We start from the raw sequence: 21,883 nt of genomic DNA on the forward strand, positions 1-21,883 counted from the left end.
CTTGGGCAGACACAAAGTCGTATTCACACATACAAAATCACATAGGTTTTATGGTTCATCTCCTAAACTCTTTTGTGCTAACCAATAGATGCAAACTACTCACTCCAAAATAAAAGGAGCTTTTTCCATATACAGTATTGTGATGGGAAATTGTGGGTGAACTTGGAAAAGACTGGAAGACAAAATAGATACGAAACTCCAGACATAGAAGATGGATTATTGGTAGCTTGTTTCAGAAAAGGTGGCTCAAGCCAGGCAGCAAATCTTTTTGAATGATTTGCCATAATTAACTTGCTATAAATGAAAGGAGAAATTTCTTTTACAATTGATGAGACTGGTGTCAGGTCCCATGGAACTAGGTGGAATCAAGGATCTGAGAACTACACAGATTTCAGTACAGTATCTTCAATGCTAGTATGATGGGTAATATATAATATACTAAAGGCCTCTTCTCCATTTCTTTCCCAGCCTTCTCAGACTGTCTCATAGTTGTACTAATACTCCCATCATCACCATGACATTGGGAGACCACCAGTTTCGGGTGAACTTTCAACTTAGCATGGTAACTATGCAACTATAATGTTTAGAATTATAAGAAAGAAGATAATCTAGAAAATAGGCATATATGTCCATTTGAGAAGATTGAAAAAAAAATACAGTATATATGCAGGTTTGAGAATCACAACAGCTCTTATGTGTTAGAGCCAGAAATACATGCATGAATCATGTGAATCAATCCTAAGAAATCATTTGGCTCAGTAGTACATGTTTACCATTGCCTGAAAAATGGGAATTTTCCAGATGCATGTAAACTATTGCCACCAGAGTGCAATTCTCCAGTTTACTGCTTATTTTCAAATAGGCAAATGTTTATAAACCTCTGTTTAAAGATACTTGTCATTTATACTGCAAAGGAAACCCCCTAATTTTGATGGAAGGAAATAATATAGAATATTTTTAAGAGCTTCACAAAAACCCTAAACTGTTTTTCGGGGGGGGGGGTTGCATTTATATCCCGCCCTTCTCCGAAGACTCAGGGCGGCTTACACTATGTTAGCAATAGTCTTCATTCTATTTGTATATTTATATACAAAATCAACTTATTGCCCCCAACAATCTGGGTCCTCATTTTACCTACCTTATAAAGTATGGAAGGCTGAGTCAACCTTGGGCCTGGTGGGACTAGAACCTGCAGTAATTCCAGGTAGCTGTTGTTAATAACAGACTGCATTAGCAGCCTGAGCCACAGAGGCCCCATTACAGTTTGATGTAAACTGATTTAAAACGCCAACATTTGCCAACATTTGTCGACTAATGAATTAGATACTTGCAAGATCAGGTACAACTCAGAACTGCAAGATCTAAAGAACTAAATCAGAGGAGTGTGTGCCTTCAGTTTTTCATTTTGTGTTATAGTTCCATTTACTCCATTAGAAAAAAAAACATAATTTGCTTTCTAGTGACTACCAGAGAATATTAAAAGTATCCTTTTTAATTACTATTAAAGATAAATTTTATGGAAGCTGACTTCAAAATTTCCTCACAAAACCATAATCTTTGTGGAAAGTGTTTTTGAAAAAGAGGCTTCAAAATTATATCCAATTTCTAAAAGTATTTTAGATCTTTGAAACTAATGATCGGATGATGAAAACTTTAAGTAGACACAGTCTGCTTTACAGCTATTTCTTTGAATCTATAGATCATATTTTAAAATGCCTTAGAACTTGAGTGCTTTTAATGGCACAACCAAGAACAAGCTTCCCATAAGCATTTTAGTGGAATATTTCCTGAAACAAAATCCAGGAATTTAGACTTTCAGATTTTTATATAATTATTAATACTTCTTCTTCAAATTTACCTTTTTTCATGAAATAATTTATAAACTTCTGAGGGATCTTTTCCATGCCATGAAAGCCCAAGGAGGTATGAACCCAGGGACAGGATTATGGCTTCTAAGCAATTCTAAAGGGTTTGATCAACACCACCAAACTGAAGAAGGATGGACCTATTCTAATTGTTAGCCAAGAGATGGGCCTCTTCTAAGTTGGGGGTACATATTTAACCTACAACAAACCATCAGAAATATCTTCAGAAATATATCAATTTACAGAACTACAGAAGATACCATTTTGAAACACAAAGGAACAATGGAAAATGGACGGAACCGCAGGGAGACGGAACCAATGCGTTGGTTCCGTCCCAGGCGCCTGATGGACCCGGAGAGGTTCCTGACGGAGCTTGGGCCGTTTCCCGAACACCTGGCCCACGACTCGACTGAAGAACTAGTTGCGGCCTGGGAACAGGCCACGGCTGGAGCTTTGGACCGTGTCGTGCCTTTGCGGCCTCTGACCCGGCGTCGGTCTCAACCAGCTCCTTGGTTTTCCGAGGAGCTGAGGGAGATGAAGCGCCGGAGAAGACGCCTAGAGAGTGTCTGGAGATCCAGCCGTTCTGAGGCTGACCGGACACTAGTTAGGTCCTATAGTAGGACCTACCTAGTGGCAATGAGGGTTGCGAAGCGTTCCTACATTTCCTCCCTCATTGCGTCAGCAGATAACCGCCCAGCCACCCTGTTTCGGGTAACCCGCTCGCTCCTTCAACAGGAGGGGCGGGAGGACCCCCTACAAGGGCGTGCCAAGGAGTTTAACGGTTATCTATATGACAAAATCGTTCAGCTTCGGGACGGATTGGATCAAAATTGGGTAGATCCAGGTGAGGGTTCCAAGACCCGTCTTGTTGAGGTGGTTTGGGATGACTTTGATCCTGTGACTCCCGAGGACATGGACAGGTTGCTGGGTAGGCTGAACACCACCACATGTTTACTGGATCCGTGCCCCTCCTGGTTAGTACTGGCTACTCAGGAGGTGACACGAGGCTGGCTCCAGGGGATTACAAATGCTTCTTTGCGGGAGGGGGTCTTTCCCGCTGCCTTGAAAGAGGCGGTGGTGAGACCCCCCCTCAAGAAGCCTTCCCTGGACCCAGCTGTTTTAGGGAATTACCGGCCAGTCTCCAACCTTTGCTTCACGGCGAAGGTTGTAGAGAGTGTGGTGGCATGTCAGCTACCCCAGTATCTGGAGGAAGCTGTCTATCTAGACCCGTTCCAGTCCAGCTTCCGGCCCGGATACAGTACAGAGACAGCTTTGGTCGCACTGGTGGATGATCTCTGGAGGGCCAGGGATAGGGGTTACTCCTCTGCCCTTGTCCTATTAGACCTCTCAGCGGCTTTTGATACTATCGACCATGGTATCCTGCTGCGCCGGTTGGAGGGGTTGGGAGTGGGAGGCACCGTTTATCGGTGGTTCTCCTCCTACCTCTCTGACCGGATGCAGACGGTGTTGACAGGGGGGCAGAGATCGACTCCAAGGTGCCTCATGTGTGGGGTGCCGCAGGGGTCAATTCTCTCACCCCTCCTGTTCAACATCTATATGAAGCCGCTGGGTGAGATCATCAGTGGCTTTGGGGTGAGATACCAACTGTACGCTGATGATACTCAGCTGTACTTTTCCACCCCGGGCCACCCCAGTGAAGCTGTCGAAGTGCTGTCCCGGTGTTTGGAAGCCATACAGGTCTGGATGGGGAGGAAAAGGCTCAAACTTAATCCCTCCAAGACGGAGTGGCTGTGGATGCCGGCACCTCAGTACAGTCAGCTGCAGATGCGGCTGTCTGTCGGGGTGAGTCACTGGCCCGATGGAGAAGGTACGCAACTTGGGCGTGCTCCTGGATGGTCGGTTGTCCTTTGAAGATCATTTGGCGACTGTCTCCAGGAGAGCTTTTTATCAGGTTCGCCTGATCCGCCAGTTGCGTCCCTTCCTGGACCGGGATGCCTTATGCACAGTCACTCATGCTCTCGTTACCTCTTGCCTGGACTACTGCAACGCTCTCTACATGGGGCTCCCCTTGAAGAGCACCCGGAGACTTCAGCTAGTTCAGAATGCGGCTGCGCGGGTTATTGAGGGAGCGGTTCGGAGCTCCCACATAACATCTATCCTGCGCAGACTGCACTGGCTACCTGTTGTTTTCCAGGTGCACTTCAAGTTACCACCTTTAAAGCGCTCCATGGCCTAGGACCGGGCTATCTACAGGACCGTCTACTGCCGGCCTCTATCTCCCATCGTCCGGTACGCTCCCACAGAGAGGGACTCCTCAGGGTGCCGTCAGCCAAACAGTGTCGACTGGTGGCCCCCAGGGGGAGGGCCTTCTCTGTGGGGGCTCCGACCCTGTGGAACGAACTTCCCCTTGGACTTCGACAACTACCTGACCTTAGGACCTTTCGCCGCGAACTTAAAACTTATTTATTTCGTATGGCTGGACTAGCTTGATTTTTATCTTTAAATTTTAAGTGAATTTGATGGGTTTTTAAAGTTTTGTAATTTTATGGGGGAGTGTGTTATTTTAACATTTGGGCAAATTTAATTTAGTTTTTTAAGGGATGTTTTTAACTATTGTGTGTATCTGTATTTTATCTGCCTGTTCACCGCCCTGAGTCCTTCGGGAGAAGGGCGGTATACAAATTAAAATATTCATATTCATATTCATATATCGTTATTGAGGAAGGAATATGGAAATAGCCTTCAAGAAGAAATTTAAGAACTGTTAAGTAAACATCAGCTTAGTTCTGGGAAAGAAGTGGGTGAAAAAGAAACTCAAGATCACCCCATCTTGATTCTATTCAGTATAAGACAGAGTGCAGAGGAAAACTCTGGCAGGCTTTGAAAATTCTATTATATCCTATATCAAGAGTACAACTAGTCCTTTTATTGTCTGTTCTTTAACCTAGCCAACCTCAGAAATGCTGACAATATTCCATTTTATTCATTAACAAGATTCATATCTAGCGTTCTCCCCTTCTGGGTGCCCTATTCTTCTATACATTTTCTTTCTTTGTCTCTCTATTTTCCATCACAGATCCTAAAATATTAATCTCTAAATTCTTACTTGATATCATCTTCATTGGCAAATATGATGACAGCTCGAGCATGGGATGTTTCCAGAAGGCGCCGAATGATCTTATCAAATTCTCCTTCTTTGGGTTCCCGGGGAATCTTGACTGATTGTGCCACACACACGCTCCCTGTGATAAAGAAAATAGTATGATTTGAGAAGTCTTTAAACAGAAGTGTCAAACACGCAAAGATTAAAGAAAGACATGGGACAATTTTCCCATGGCCCAAAACAACATTTTCATGTGGTTTCATCTGCGGGTTTTATGCCTGTATGTAATTGTAATTTTAGTGAGGATAAAAGCATGAAACCAAATTATGTAGCTAGATGAACATGCATGTCCGAACAAACTTCCTTGTTAACGCTTCATTTATTTAATAGTGGAAAGAACATCCTGTTGCATTTTTTAAATGCGCCTAAATGCCCAGTGTTAAATGGCTTGGATGAAAGAATCTATACAATGCAGTAACTATTTGGGCTCTTCTTTGAAGCTTACACATTTTGTTTATATCTGTATATGCTTATACTCTACCTTATAAACTGACTTTTATTTGTATATAGTATAAATATATAACCCAAGCAGAAACACAAAACCGCGTCATAAATTTACAAAAGAATAAAAAAAAATTAATAATGAATAAATCAGAGATACCAATTCCTCTGGTATCTCAACATGTAAGCATGTCTATCTTCTCTAGACTGATGCCCTCTACATTAAAATCTCCTAGACAGCTTATACCAAATGGACATTGTGGGCACAGTATTCCAAAAGCCCTGAAGTGTATCAACTTAAGATATGCTAACTCGTATTATTTGATGTTGGAACCTGCTCAACTTTAAAATAATTTTGTAAGTCTCCTCTTTAAGTTGTTTGTGATTCCCAGGGTCTCATAACTCAATTTAAGAACTCTGATATACAGTAACTGATTAGGAGTTTATAGGCGAAGAACTATCTGATTAATTTGTTACTATGCAAATTTACCCTTTACTTTTTCTTGTCCCTAAAAAGTCACCTTATCATGATGCTGAACTACTAACACAAGCCCAATTTTTTTTAAAAAAAATCATCTTTGTGAGCATCTGTATTAACAGGTATCAAAAGTGCTATAATAATGAGTACAGAAAGGGAAAGAAATATTCTACCATGAAAATTGTATGACTTCCTGACTACTCTCCTATATATGGATCTTAGGCATGGATCTCTATAAAATAAAGGTTACAAATGCAGGTTTCAAGATATGTATATAGAAATAGAAATAGAATAACAGAGTTGGAAGATACCTTGGAGGGCATCTAATCCAACCCCCTGCTTAGGCAGATGTGAACGAGAAATTCAAATAATCTCCATCTCACATGGAGGGCTTTCTTCTACAGAAACTCATGTTTAATTTATAGTTGTTTAATTACTCTTAATTAATTACATTTTTATTTTACACTCCCAGAAGAACAAATACTGGAAACAAAGGTAAAAAACAGATTCTTGGTTTCATATACTCATGATGTTCCTTTTCTATAAAACATTTCTGTGGGGAACTGATCTGAATTCTAGATTAAGCGATGCAATGTCCACTTCCCTCCTCATTTTAATGGTCTTTATTGTTTCAGTTTCTTTGTTTACCCTTTTCTCTGAGCCTCCTCATCCCATATCCACTAGGGCTTTGTCTGTAGTACTTGAAATCCAAGTCTTCAAAAGGTGTTTCAATGCATGTGGAAACTCAAACTTAGCATCTGACTTCAGCACCTTAAAACAACTCTATCTTTCTCAATCTGATCAGTTGGACAACATAAAAAATGACTTCCAACCCATTCTATTTTTCTTAATGTATTCATTGATGTAATGATTTCCTTCTGATGCCTTCTAGCGACCAACCTTCAACATCATCTTATCAATTCCAGAGGTAAATAGAGAAAGTTACCCACAGAAAGGATTCTATATGGTTAATTTCAAAGTTCTAACACAAGTCCATGAGACCCCTTAATCATTCAAAAATTTTCACCCTTTTGCTGTATATTTAACAAAAAAAATCTTGCAAACCTTAAAGCTGTAATTAAAACTTCTTTCTTAAAGGATTGAAGGAAAAACTCAGTGAATACGATCAAACTTGCAGTTCTGAATGCTCTTATAGTAAAAAATAATAATAAACTCCAACATAATTAATAAGTGAGTTTTAGTCAAATTTTGAGCCCAGAAAGAGGCCACATTAACAGCAATGAGCTCAGTGGAATCCTGCAACTCCCAGCAAGTAATCACAAACACATCAGTTTCTGTGATTTACTCTACTCGCTCAAAAAATTGTTCAGAGCATGTATCGGTGATGCATTTGGCAGAGAGATTTGGAGAGATTTGGCAGTCTGGATTCAGCAATCAGCAGCCATTTTCGGCCATAAAATTTCCTCCTGTCTGCAGGATGTCAGTTTGCCATTTCCTTATTGGAACTCTTCAAGAACAATAGTCTTGCTATTATTCTCCCATGTTTGGACCTCATTGTGGATGGAGGAAATAAATGGAAAACAGTTAATCTGCAAAGTCTATGAAGTTCTAGCACTTCAAGGGAAAATCTGGGCACAGTAGAAAAATGGATGTATTTTCAAAGTGACTGGACGGTGTAAATAAAGTTACAGACCTGTTTTGTGAAGTACAATAAACCTGTTGTCCAGTTTTGTAAGATGATTATATGGAGGGGAGAAAGTCAGGTATAATTGCCAACAGCAAGGGGCAGAGGGGCTTCCTGACAATAATGACAAGGTAATTCTTAAGGACGCCAAGAACACAGTTTGAAGTTCCTAAAAAGCATGTAAGGCCACTGTATCAAGGTAAAGTTGGAAAGCATTTGGCAGCTGGACCAGGTGATAACTGTAGGTGGCCTGAAATGGTACTCCCTGAGTAGGGACACAAACTGAGTTATAAATGAATACAGCCATAGATGAAATGTCAAAGTAATTGTTTTAGTTTTTCTAACAGCAAGAGTATTGTTCTAAAATGACATTAGTTTTTAGTCTTCTGAGTTTCTCCATCAGACTTTGGTCTGGAGGATAGAGATTTACATGCAAAAGCTAAAATAGTACCTGTTCCCAGAAAAACCAAAATAAAGAAAACAAAAATTCATCTAAAGGTCATCTATCCAAAGCTAGTAACTTGCAGTGAAATCAGGACCAAAATGCAGATAGTATAGGCAGATATCAAGGTAAAAGAAAATCTACTTTTTCCAGGAGCAATCTTTATTTTTAAGAAATATGGTGGCCCTAATAATCCAATGCAGGTAGTCCCTTACTTATGACCATAATTGGAACCAGAATTTCTGTTGCTAAGCAAGGCAGTTTTTAAGAGAGTCTTGCCCAGTTTTACAAACTTCTTTGCCACTATTGATAAGGTTTTTTTTTTAACAGTAACAGAGTTGGAAGGGACTTTGGAGGTCATCTAGTCCAACCCCCTGCTCACACAGGAGACCTGCACTAGGGATTCAAAGTGCTGAACTGCTGACCTTTCTGATCGACAAACTCAGTGTCTTAGCCACTGAGCCACCTAGTCAGGCAAGTGAAGCACTATAGTGCTAAATGAATCATGTGATTCATTGTTGTGGGTTAGGGGTGGCTATAAACTCACAGCTCCAGCTTGAAGAATAGATGGCAGTTGCAGCCAAGAAGGCTTTTGCCCAGATAATATCTATTGCGCCATTTGTGCCCATTCCTGGATCAGGACAATAAATAATGTCCTAGTCACTTCAAAAATGGATTATACAACGTGATCTATGCTACCCTTGAAAACCACTAGAAAATCAGGTGGGCTGGAATATGGCAGCACAAGCAACGGGGTGGGTTGCTATCAGTTCGCACCGGATCAGATGAACTAGTAGCGATGGCAACAGGAGGTGGTGAGAGGGCACAGACGAGCAAACCAGTAGCAACAGGATTTGGAACCCGCCCCTGACAAGCAATAATGAGCATCTTTCAGTACCCTGTTTCCCCCAAAATAAGACATCCCCTGATAATAAGCCCAATCGGGCTTTTGAGTGCATGGCAATAAGGCCAAGCGCTTATTTCAGGGTTCAAAATATAGCGTCTTATTTTCGGGAAAACAAGGTACACTTATGTGACACCACTTTTCCCCAAGTTGGCTCCCTGTCAGCTTCCAGGTATGATTCAAAATGCTAATTATCATCTATAAAGTCCTCCATGGCACAAAAGTTTCTTACTTTATGGACCACCTATTTCTGATGATTTCCACCAGTCAGCTAAGATCCAGCAAAATCTTCTCACTTAAACAAGGTCATCTGGTAGGACATCAGAAGTCTGCAATCTCTATTATGGTACCTATATTATAGACCCGGAAATCTAGGGATCCAACTCTGGTAACATTGTGGAAGGCACTGAAAACCTGGTTTTTCTCACAGGCCTAGGGGTGAAAGGGTGGTGAGTCCCCATAAGATTTTATATTAATTGGTATGGTTTCTTTTCTACATATACTTCTTTGTTCTTTCCTCTATGGTTCTGAATTTGAATGATGTAAGAGTCACTTTAAATGAAACTTTTTTAAACATAGGTAAATAAAGTAAATAAAATAAAACAAACATCAAACATTATCCAAAATATAATAGAAAGGATGACTGGAAATCTTTAGAAAGGTGGGGTATTAACCAATTTGAAAGCTGTTACCATATATTTAAAGACAGCTACATATTCACGGTCCTCTTTCATCTGAAAGTAATCCAATTTGGTGAAATATGCATTGTCTGCTGCAAACCCAAGAGATAAAAATGAAGGAAAGAAAATAGTGATCCCTAATGTCAACTGACTTCAGGAGCCAATAATGATGGATAATGTGCAGAGAACCAACCTTCTCGACAAAAAAAGATAGGAACATTGGCAAGGAAGAAGATAAAACCTTTTGATAAATTCCCCTTGAGATATTCCTTCAGGCAATTAATTCTGTCTTTGATGTGGCATAGTGCTGATCTGAGAAAATCTGAGCTTCAGGAATAAACTTGTCACATAACCAATGAGAGGTCAGGATCTATGCTTTCCATTTGCCCTTTCCAAATACATCAGCTTAGATCACATTTTTGGCAGTTACCAAAAGAGGAGGTACTTGCAGAGGGATGGAAACTGGTGGATGATTGTTGATGATGACTTGTAGAGTTTCATTGTATTCTGTGATACATCCGGAGTGAAACAGCTGGTCATAAATAATTTCATCTCTTGCTGGGGCTGAATAGACTGAGTAGGCAGATCATATTTGTGTGCAATAAAGGTCTCAGTGAAATTGCTTATGGTACCAGAATCTACAAAGACTTGCAGGTGTATATCAACAGCGATCTGAGTCTTTAGTGAAACAAGAATGATTAAATGGTGATGTGTAGCTCTGCATGTCTAGGCTTTATATAATTACTAGCCTCTGAACCTTTATGATGCTGGACCCACCTCATTTCCCAACAAACCAGATTTAGAGTTTTTAGGGCATCTATTTAAACTGTCCCCTTCTCCAGAAGTACATTTCATCAATGCTTTTAAAAGAGGAGTTGCAACTAGGGACTCACGTATGAAGTGGGCAGGTTTACACAAAATAGGCCTAGGCAATAGTGAAGCTCTGTTACTTCTAAGTGACATGGGTTACAGTATAACAGAATAACAGAGTTGGAAAGGAACTTGGAGGTCTTCTAGTCGAACCCCCTGCTCAGGCATGAGACCCTGTACCATTCTAGACAAATGGCTCTCCAATCATTTCTCGGAAACCTCCAGTGATGGAATACCAACAACTTCTCAAGGCAAGCCAATTCCACTCATTTATTGTTTTCAGTCAGCAAATTTCTCCTTAGTTCTAGATTGCTTGTCTCCTTGATTAGTTTCCATCCAGGTGTTTTGGAGAATAGGTTGACCCCCTCTTCTTATTGGCAACCCCTGAGATATTGGAACACTGCTATCATGTTATTCCTAGTCCTTCTTTTCATTAAACTGGCATACCCAATTCCTGCAACCGTTCTTCATATGTTTGGGTTTATACGGGTTTCATTTGGGTTCAATTTCCAAAGTTTAGCAGAAAAGTGGGAAGAAGGAAAGAAAATAGAGCTGTCTTTCTTTTCTGCACAGACTCTTCTTCATTTCCTTGAGTTTTCTACCAATATTCAAGCAAACTTGCATTAATGCTGCTGTGGTTTCTGGGATGCCTTGATGAATTAGTTTGTCCCTATTTCATCTAATATCCCCTCTATGAATTGGACAATTAAGTTTCTTTCATTCCAGCCCACATCCTGAGCTAACAGCTGAAACTCAGCAGCATACTCCCACACTGAACACTAACCCCGTTGTTGGCAGACAATCTTATGGTTGGCAGCCACTCACTTGACCAGATCTTCAAATTTATCTCTGAGGCATGCCACAAAATTAACACAGTAGTCCAAGTCCAAGCTCTGTTTTGAATAAGATAAGGGGTTATCCATTTTCCAGCTCCCTGCTTCATAAGGATCATTATAAATCCTACATGGTTTTTGATGATGGAAAGTCATCAGGAAGCGTACTGATCACATTCACCAAGAAAGGCAGTAAATTTGCTTTTCATCCTATATATTAGGCAAGGAAGGTGATCCTCAGCATCAGAGGGATGAAGCTGTTACAGCTGCTTGAATGAAAGCTGCAGGACTTAAGCTAGAGCTATCGCAGGAACCACTGAGCTTGTTCTGGCCTACTTGCTGGGTTTTTCAACTGGGCAGTTTATCTGGGTCATCCCTGGGTTTTGATACTGGAGCAAGGCATTAGCAACTTGATCAGCATTTATTGGAATTGCAGGAGGTCTGTACTTGTAATTTAATTCTTGGTCTGAAGGCAACAGTTTTTTTTCCTATAGCAATGGCTGTGAGGTCAAATCAAGCTGCTAGACTTTACAACAAGGTTAATCAATAAATCTGGGCTCTCCAAAGCTTTAATCTATTATTCAGGAATTTACTTACTTGGCAGGAGACTCTCAAACATGACTTTGGTTGGATTAGACTTTGTCTTGCAGACAAGAACAAAATAATATATGGAAAGTGATCACCCTCTGCAGTGCAAAAAAAGCAAAAACTTTTCTATGGATCTGTCTCCAGAGTTTATATCCTAATATTTTTCCACCCACTTTTCTAAATTAACAGATTCTTGGTGATTTATGCCCTTTGATAGCTTTGATATTTTACACAATAATCTTTACTAAACTAAGAACCACTGGTTGCCAGAAGATGGATCCCTTTTACTGTGCACTCCTAACCACATAACAAATTGTAATTATGATATTAAGATCCAGTCCCATTTTAAAGCCATGGGCATAGTTCACACTTCTTTAGTGCCGCCTCTGGGCATTCAGTATTCTAGTGCAAAGAATGTAGGTGAAACCACTGGGTGAGGTCATTCATTGATTTGTGGACAGTATCATTAAGTGTTGTACCTTATGATTCTTGATGAACGTATCTTTTCTTTTATGTACACTGAGAGCATATGCACTAAGACAAATTCCTTGTGTGTCCAATCACACTTGGCCAATAAAAAATTATATTCTATTCTATTAATATGCTGATATAGATTTATATTTTTTGATCATGGCAGTCCAAGTGAAGTTACTGAGTTCCAGCCCCAGGGCCTTAATTCTATCAAGACTGAGTGATTATGGCTTATGGACATTAAGACCCACCTAAATCTAGGAATGGCATATTAACCTTGGATGAGATAGCATTTGCCCTTTCAAAAGTAGTGAGCAACTTGGGGGAGAGTGGTTCTTTCTGGACTCATACCTCCTGCTCAATGAGCTTTTGTACAGCTTCATCTGTAATCAAGAGCCCTTCAGACAATTATTTGTGCCTTATTCATTTCATGGCTCAATTACTATAATTTTCTCTAAATGGGGCTGACCTTGAAGACTACTCAGAAGCTTTAAGTATTCCATTTAGTGGTGGCTTGTTGCTTAAGGAACCATCTATCTTTAGTGAATAAACCTGATCTCTAATCAGTTTCATTCTACATAGGTGTAGGCATAACTACATGTACAGGATAAAATCTTACTGTCCACATCAGAATGTCCAGGGAAAGGAGAAGGCCATCTGACTTTCCCAGGAGCATTCCTATCTATATACTGCAGCATCCAATCAGAAATAGAGGCAACTCATGCAAGGAAAAACTTCAGACAAGGAAAACACAAGGTACCCCAATCTCTTATAACAGCTTCTAAGGCAATTTTGTGAGAGAAGAAGCTGGCTACAGGATATCACAATGTTCCTTTTATTAGGCAGTCAGCCATCTAAGTTAAGCATCTGTAGCTATCCATCTCAACACCTTGGGTTAATCCCTATGCATTGGCAAGAAAAAACTGAATGTGAAGACAAGAGAAATAAGCAAGCAAGGTAATGCAGGACAGAGATAAAGAAGAGACCTGACTGGAAGGCAGGCAGCTCTGGGGATTTAGCACTTTTGGCTCTGATATATTATGTAAATCTTTTTTTAATTTGGAAGCTGGTTTTTGAACTTTACATTTTAATAATTGATATCATAGTGCAACATTTTTTTAAAAAAAAATTATGAGGATTTAGCTGTGTACACAAGAAAGAAGATCGGCTTCCTGTACATGTTATATAAAAGCCAGCTTCAGAAGTTATGTCATGCTCCAGGGTTCTTCATCTGGAGAGGAAGAAATATTATTTAGAGAAAATGAAGATGATTCCACTACCTCCAATTTTTGGGACAACAAAGAAATATGGCATAATACCTTATCCTTGTCTCCTTCTCCCTCCAAAATGGAGGAATAAAACTAGGCAAACAAGCTGGGGGGGGGAAAAGATGGGTAGTTGTTAGAACTTGGCCTCCATAAACTTTTGAATTAAGTAGACAGAGCAAAATATTTTGAAGGTTTTCATTTTCCAACAATGAATCACAGTGAATTATTGATCCCTGCATTCTCTTGCTGCTCGCTTCTTTGTGATAAAAGAAAAAATAGTAATATTCTTATAAAGTGAGATTTATTCTTCCTTATCTTTCTAGACAACAAAAAGCTTCTACCTAATAAATATCATCCTCCCGTATACACATACTGTATTTTTTCAATTTTTCAATTTTATCTGGAGAATGTGAACCAGTTGCAGAGGGATGATCTCTTTACAATTTATGCAGGGGCAGTCTATCTGCCCTACCAAGTCCTTCTTACCTCTACTGAGCACTAGAAGTACTGCTGTAAGATTGCCAAGTCTCAAGTATTGGGATCAATATTCAAAGACTAAGGGCAAATCTATGACCTTCAGGTTGATCAGTACCCTTCAATGGTTTCTCTTAAGTGTACAGTTGGGCTGCAATATAATTCTGCATAAGCAGAATTTGACCAGGGACTCAGTATTTATAACAGCAAATATGCCCATGGAATTATGACAAAAAGTTTCCCAAATGACTATAGAGAAAGTTCCATAGAGGAATTCTGAACTGGCTTCCTAAATCCATCTCATGAATTTAATTGGTTTGTTTCACAATACAATACCATCATTGATTTTGATTGAGACATTTTGGAACTTATTTTAATGATATAGCATTCCTTTCTATATAATTTAGCCCTTCATGAAATCCAGTCAAAAGAAAAGGTCTTGGAAAAAACCCAGCCTAAGATCTTAGATTTTATTTTTTCCTTTTAAAGTGAAAGTATGACGCTAAATAGAGAAATAAGAAGACTGGTTAAATGAACCTCATATTTCATAAGAAGTATGTACCAAATTAATTTAGGATTTTATACCGTAAGCAATTTTTGAAAGAAAAGAAAAAAGGCATGTAATAAAAACAAAACATTCTCATTATCTTTCCCATCAATTAAACTCATATAGCCTCCTTCCTTAAACATACAGAAACAATTACCAGGACAGCTGAAACATAAAGATACTTCTAATATCACTCCTTCATTTGATATTAAGGTAAAACTGTGATCTGCAAAGGATATTATCACTGTAGAAGCCTTTTTCTCGGTTTTGGAAAATATCCTATGGGATGTTTTATTTATTTTAACACCTTAATTTAGCCTCCTTGCCAAGGACATGTTACGAAATGGAAGTGGAATTGCATAATATATTTCTAATAGCAAAATATTTTTGTTTTGATTTGATTGAACAAAGAATCTTAATTGTTCATTTCTTATGCCATGCTTTTAATTTTTGTTTAAATTAATAATGAAATTCAAATCAGCTAAGCCAGGAAAAAGAATAAAATAAAATTCACACTCATTCTGTGAAAAATGTAAAAAAAATTTTTTTTGCTCTTAGTCACAATGGTTAGAGGATTCTCAAACTGTAGCCACATAGTTTTTCCAAATACATTTAAATCTAAAGTAATGTTCCTAATTGGGAATAGGAAGTTCCTATTTGTTGTATGAGAGAAAGAAGAAAGCTAGATTAACTCCATTCATAAATAATGAGATTTGCATATTTAACTCTAGCAAGTGGCTTTGGCATTTTAATTCTCTGAATAAACCACAATATCCAGAAAGAAAGGAAGGAAATTTAGTAGAATGAAAATTCTAAGTTAACCGATTAGTGAGAATTGCAAATGTTTTCAGTTCCCAAAGGAAACATATTGTTTTATATAAACACAACATTGCACAAGTATCCAAAACCTGTAACATATTTTAAGGCTGTGAATGCTATGACAGTGATTACATCAGCCCTTCTTTTTCCAATCAGCAGATATCCCTGCTTTAAGAGTTATATTCATTTTAAATAAGTAGATTCCTTAAAGGAGCACAAAGTAAAAAGCATTTGTTCCAAATCTTTTTCAAAGAGTGCATAACCCTGTACTTTTCTGTTATTAGCCTTCTACACGGTTCAGAACAGGCTCAGCATGTTTTCTATGAAAAATTTCACCCTCATAATATTTTAGCATCACTCACGTTCTGAGAATCACTTTCCTTGTTGTTATTCGCCTAGTAATTGGGCATCAACTAAAATTCCAGAGCAGGCTAATGTCAGAACCACAGCCCAGAATAAGATCACAAAATTAGCACCCTGATTCTGGATGCTTTCTACACGATAAGAAAAACATGGCCTTGAAGCCAAAGAAAATTACAGCCTTTGTTTTCCTCATTTTGGACAGAAACTGGAAGCAAATCTATCCAAAATTAGCACTGCTGACCCCTAATAGGAATGAATTACATGCTAGCATTACTTCTTCCCTAAAGAGAAAAGAAAGTAGGAGATAAAAGGCAATGGGCCTACTTTTTAAATAGATGGGAGAGCCAAGGGTCTCCCCTCTTACATAGTTGCATGTTCAAGAAACTATCCCAAAAAATGCAGAAGTGTCTTTGCAAAAGAAGCTTCTTTGAGTTGGCTGAGAGCATTTACACAGTTTAAAAACATAAGATGAAAGAGCTTTGATCGTGTTGTAATTTTGAAAAGTCTAATGCTTTTTTCTGCCTTCTAAATGGCCCAGTATTTTTTTTTTTCCTATTAATTTGAAAATCTGTAGGAAAATCGACTGGGATGGAAATCAGCTTCCAAAAGTGGATTTACGCCTAATGCTGTAAGTCTACCTGCCACAGTGCCATATAGCTCACATTTAACTAGTGTCTCATTCTTTTCATTTAATGTCTGGGAGCTGGGCCAAATTTGTTGTTTTCCTCCTTATGTGGAAACAGATGGATGGAATTGCATCAACAAATTCTAGGACTAATATAGTCCAGTAAAGCAAGCAAAACAAACAGCACATCCCGAGCAGCCAGTAAACCTTTTTTTACATAAACTGATGAGCTGCTGAAACACGTTGGGACAGCGTCTTCTCAATCACCAGAGATGACAGCTCTTTAAGGTATCTATCAGTTTCATGACTGTTTCCAAGGCAATAAAGAGAAGAAAAAAAAACAAGAACAGCAGCACTTTACAGCTTCAAACTTGACACAGAGAAACACAAGCAATTCCCATCTCCTGTGTGAATGTGTGCACTCCCAATGATGCACATAGCACATAGCATGTGTTTCATAAAAACACATACAATTCATGTTGGTATAACTCCACCCTCCTATAAAAAGGCATTTTCTATCATTACACGTACCAACCATTTTGCCTATCATTTGCACAGAAAAGAGGGATAGATACCTTACATTTAATTTGCTGCTCAATATCACTGTTCAGCCTGCAAACATGAGAAGAAAACAGGAAGGGGGAACCAAATCGATACGTAAGCCTTCACTCAACACCACCAGGCCTGATTTGCTTTTGTAACGTTCTTTATTAATTGTATAGAACCTTCCTGCATTCAATAAATGCAAATAGAAGTCACCTTCATGCTTTTCTAATCAAAATTGTAATTGTAGGATCTAAGAGGAGGCATCTGCTAAATGTGGGCATTCAGAGATTAGACCATAAGTTGCAAGCGACAGTGCTTCATTCAGTTTTAGATTAATTCTCCTCAGTCTCATTATAATGGCCAATGATCTAAGAACCAAGGGAGAGGTAAGAGGGTGGGAAGAATGGTGAAAGAAGTATTGCAGCAGAATGAGGCTATACAATTGATTTGTACATTCATTATGAAGTTGCACAAACATCCGAAAGGCCTGGACTTTGCAGAATTATGCAATTAGTTGCTTTTCTCATTCTGATGAAAGCAACAGGCTTCTACAGATGTTTCTGGCTGCAGACCAATAAATGTCTAGAGAACTACAGTTCCCAACCCTGCAAGGTCTATCCAAGGAAAACTTCAGAGCTAAGGAATTATTTATAAGAAGCTCTCCAGGTAATGGAAGTTCCTCATATTGCATCTGGCTCCCATAAATCAGGCACAGACATGGTTGTAATTCCACAAATACATAGACCAACTCAGGAACTAAATCTCAATTACAATACTGAAAGAATAACAAGCTTTCCTGAGTAGGCAGGAAAGATGGTAGAGAATTTGTTCTTATCTTCCATTCAATTGTGTCTGATTCTCGGAAACTGGCTAGATAAGTCCCTTCAGTTTTCTTGGCAAGATTTTTCAGAAGTGATTTGCCATTGCCTCCTTCCTAGGGCTGGAAGAGAATGACTGACTCAAGACACACCGGCACAGTGGCTTTGTGCCTATGGTGGGACTAGAACTCATGCTCTCCCAGTTTCCAACCTGATGCCCTAACCACTACACCAAGTTGGCTCTCCATAGAATTTATTCTTCTTCTTCAAATCCTGCATACTTTTTTTCCCTGTGGCACCCTCTATAGAAAGAACTCTGACTATTTTCTCAAGCACAATTAAAGCTATTTGCGTACTTTCATCTTCTTCATTTCTGCATTCCTGTCTATAGTTGCCACCTGCTAGGCTGAAATTCTCCTGCCACTAACGGAACCTGACATATGGAGAGCATAATCATTTTGTTTCCAAGTCTGAAAATATCACCATTGTGAGCTTTCACTGTGAGATTGGCAAAAATTTTGAGTATGAATTAACTAAATACATTCTTGAAATTCCCAGTATAAATAGCAATTGCTGCATTATTATATGGACTTGACCTAAATAGAATTAATTAGATTCTTCAGTGCAAACCACAAGGCCCTCCTTATTCACCAGGGCAATGCACAGCTCATCACAAGACTAAAATCCCATAGGCCAGCTTGGAAAACAGCTATTCACTTAACATCTATCCCGGTTTAACCCCAAAAATGCCTGGAGAGAGGAATGACCCAATGAAGGATTAGTGCTCCCTCTATCCAATTACCTGGTTTTGACTTGCCTTGTTTTGTCTGGTCAAAATTGAACAGGATTTGGTGTGATACTGGAAGAAGTTCATCTACCCTATATTAGTGAAAATGGCAAGATTCCCCTTGTGGCAATTGTGATGCTGATATGCAAACTACTAAACATATTGCGCAAGACTGCCAACAATATTTTTTATTTTATTTTATTTTGTCACAACAATATTGTAGGTATCATACAAAAAGATTATATAGTAAATAAACACATATATGAGTAAATATAAGGAGGTATAAGTATATGTCAGCTTCTGTGAAGACCTATGTGTACCTACAAGGAACTTGCGAATACACAGTAACAACAAACCTTGGTTTACACCTAAACTTAAGCAGCTACGACATTCCAAAGAGGAAGCCTACAGAAAAGGTGATAAAATGCTGTACAATCAGGCCAGAAATGCACTAACAAGGGAGATAAGAGCAGCAAAAAGAAGCTACTCTGAAAAGCTAAAGAATCAGTTTTCAGCAAATGAACCAGCAAACATGTGGAAAACTCTTAAAAATATCACCGGCTATGGCAAACCTCCTTCCCAGGCTGAAGGTAAACAACAACTGGCAGATGACCTGAATGAGTTTTACTGCAGGTTTGAAAGGAAACTACAGCCACCTATCTCCACAACCCCCATCTCAGACACAACAACAACAGCCAAGCCTCCTATAACTGACCCCATCCCACTGGGTTCACAACCCCTAGTGATCATAGAAAAGGAAGTGCAGGACCTATTTCACAGACAAAGCCAGGAATAACTCCTTCTTGCTTAAAAGTCTGTGCTGATCAATTGGCCTCCATCTTCACCCGAATTTTCAATAAATCACTAGAGATGTGTTATGTTCCTTCTTGCTTCATTTATTTATTTTATTTATTTATCAAATTTATATACCGCCCTATCTCCCGAAGGACTCAGGGCGGTGTACAGGCATTTAAAACACATAAATACAATGTAAGAAATATAAAAACAGTTAAAAAACTTATTCTAAACGCCTATTAATTTAAAATTAAAAATATAAAATAAAAGCCAATTTAAAAACCAGTAATTTAAAATTTAAAATTTAGCTCAGCCCTGCACAATTAAATAAATGTGTTTTAAGCCAGCGGAAGGTCCGGGTCAGCTGGCGAAGACCGGGGTAGTTCATTCCAGAGGGTGGGGGCCCCACAGAAGGCCCTTCCTGGGCGTCGCCAGACGACATTGCCGCGCTTGACGGCACCCTGAGGAGACCCTCTGTGAGAGCGCACGGGTCGGTGAGAGATATTCGGTAGCAGTAGGCGGTCCCGTAAGTAACCCGCCCAATGCCATGGAGCGCTTTAAAGGTGGTCACCAACACCTTGAAGCGCACCGAGCCACAGGTAGCCAGTGCAGCCTGCGCAGGATGGGTGTTATACGGGAGCCACGGGGGGCTCCATCTATCACCCGCGCAGCCGCATTCTGGACTAACTGCAGCCTCCGGATGCCCTTCAAGGGGAGCCCCATGTAGAGAGCATTGCAGTAATCCAGGCGCGACGTCACGAGTGCGTGAGTGACCGTGCATAGGGCAAACGCTCTACCATCATCCCAGTGCCGAAGAAGCCCACCATCAAGGAACTGAATGACTACAGACCAGTTGCTTTAACATCTGTAGTCATGAAAACCTTTGAAAGGCTAGTGCTTTCCTACCTGAAAACCATCACGGATCCACTGTTAGAGCCCTTGCAATTTGCATACCGAGCAAATAGATCAACAGATGATGCTGTTAATATGGCTCTGCACTACATCCTACAACATCTTGAGTCTCCAAAGACCTATGCAAGGATCCTTTTTGTAGACTTTAGTTCAGCATTCAATACCATCATTCCAGACTTTCTTCTAACTAAGCTAAACCAGCTACAGGTACCGGAACAGATTTGTAAGTGGATCACAAGCTTCCTAACAAACAGGAAGCAGCAGGTGAAGCTAAGCAAGATCACATCAAATACCGTACAATTAGCACAGGGGCCCCCCAAGGCTGTGTGCTCTCCCCACTTCTCTTCTCTCTGTATACCAATGACTGCATCTCCAATGATCCATCTGTTAAGCTACTGAAGTTCGCAGATGACACAACAGTGATTGGTCTCATTCGAGACAATGACGAATCCGCATATAGACGAGAGGTCGAACGACTAGCCTTGTGGTGCAACCAAAACAATCTGGAACTGAACACACTCAAAACCGTAGAAATGGTGGTAGACTTTAGGAAAAACCCTTCCATACTTCCACCTCTCACAATACTTGACAACACAGTATCAACAGTAGAAACCTTCAAATTTCTGGGTTCTATCATATATAAGATCTCAAATGGACAGCTAACATCAAAACATCATTAAAAAGGACAACAAAGACTTTTCTTTCTGTGCCTACTCAGTAAGCTCAAACTGCCCAAGGAGCTGCTGATCCAATTCTACAGAGGAATTATTGAGTCTGTCATTTGCACCTCTATAACTGTCTGGTTCGGTTCTGCAACCCAACAAGCAAAACACAGACTTCAGAGGATAATTAGAACTGCAGAAAAAATAATTGCTACCAACCTGCCTTCCATTGAGGACCTGTATACTGCACGAATCAAGAAGAGGGCCGTGAAAATATTTGCAGATCCCTCGCATCCTGGACATAAACTGTTTCAACTCCTACCCTCAAAAAGACGCTATAGAGCACTGCACACCAGAACAACTAGACACAAGAACAGTTTTTTCCCGAAGGCCATCACTCTGCTAAACAAATAATTCCCTCAACACTGTCAGACTATTTACTGAATCTGCACTACTATTAATCGTTTCATAGTTCCCATCACCAATCTCTTTCCACTTATGACTGTATGACTATAACTTGTTGCTGGCAATCCTTATGATTTATATTGATATATTGATCATCAATTGTGTTGTAAATGTTGTACCTTGATGAACGTATCTTTTCTTTTATGTACACTGAGAGCATATCCACCAAGACAAATTCCTTGTGTGTCCAATCACACTTGGCCAATAAAATTCTATTCTATTCTATTCTATATATAGGAAGAAGAAAAGAAAAACAATAGGACAGGAACGGTAGGCACATTTGTGCGCTTATGCACGCCCCTTATGGTCCTCTTAGGAATGGGGTGAGGTCAATAGTAGAAAGTTTTTGGATAAAACTTTTAGGATTATGGGAAGAGACCACAGAGTCAGGTAAAGTATTCCAAGCACTGATGATTCTGTTACAGAAGTCATATTTTCTGCAATCTAGATTAAAGCGGTTG

At 39.6% G+C, this 21,883-nt stretch overlaps 1 protein-coding gene across 1 annotated transcript in view; it reads right to left on the reverse strand.

The window, feature by feature from the left end:
• The window catches only part of GRM4 (glutamate metabotropic receptor 4), a 327,398-nt gene that overhangs the window by 134,180 nt on the left and 171,335 nt on the right, over window positions 1-21,883 (reverse strand). The window contains exon 3 of the mRNA XM_058178153.1: window positions 4,933-5,068. Within this exon, the coding sequence (XP_058034136.1) occupies window positions 4,933-5,068 (136 nt within the window). The remainder of the gene's footprint in view (window positions 1-4,932; window positions 5,069-21,883) is intronic.

Source organism: Ahaetulla prasina, chromosome 3 (assembly GCF_028640845.1).
Source record: "Ahaetulla prasina isolate Xishuangbanna chromosome 3, ASM2864084v1, whole genome shotgun sequence".
NCBI lineage: Eukaryota > Metazoa > Chordata > Lepidosauria > Squamata > Colubridae > Ahaetulla > Ahaetulla prasina.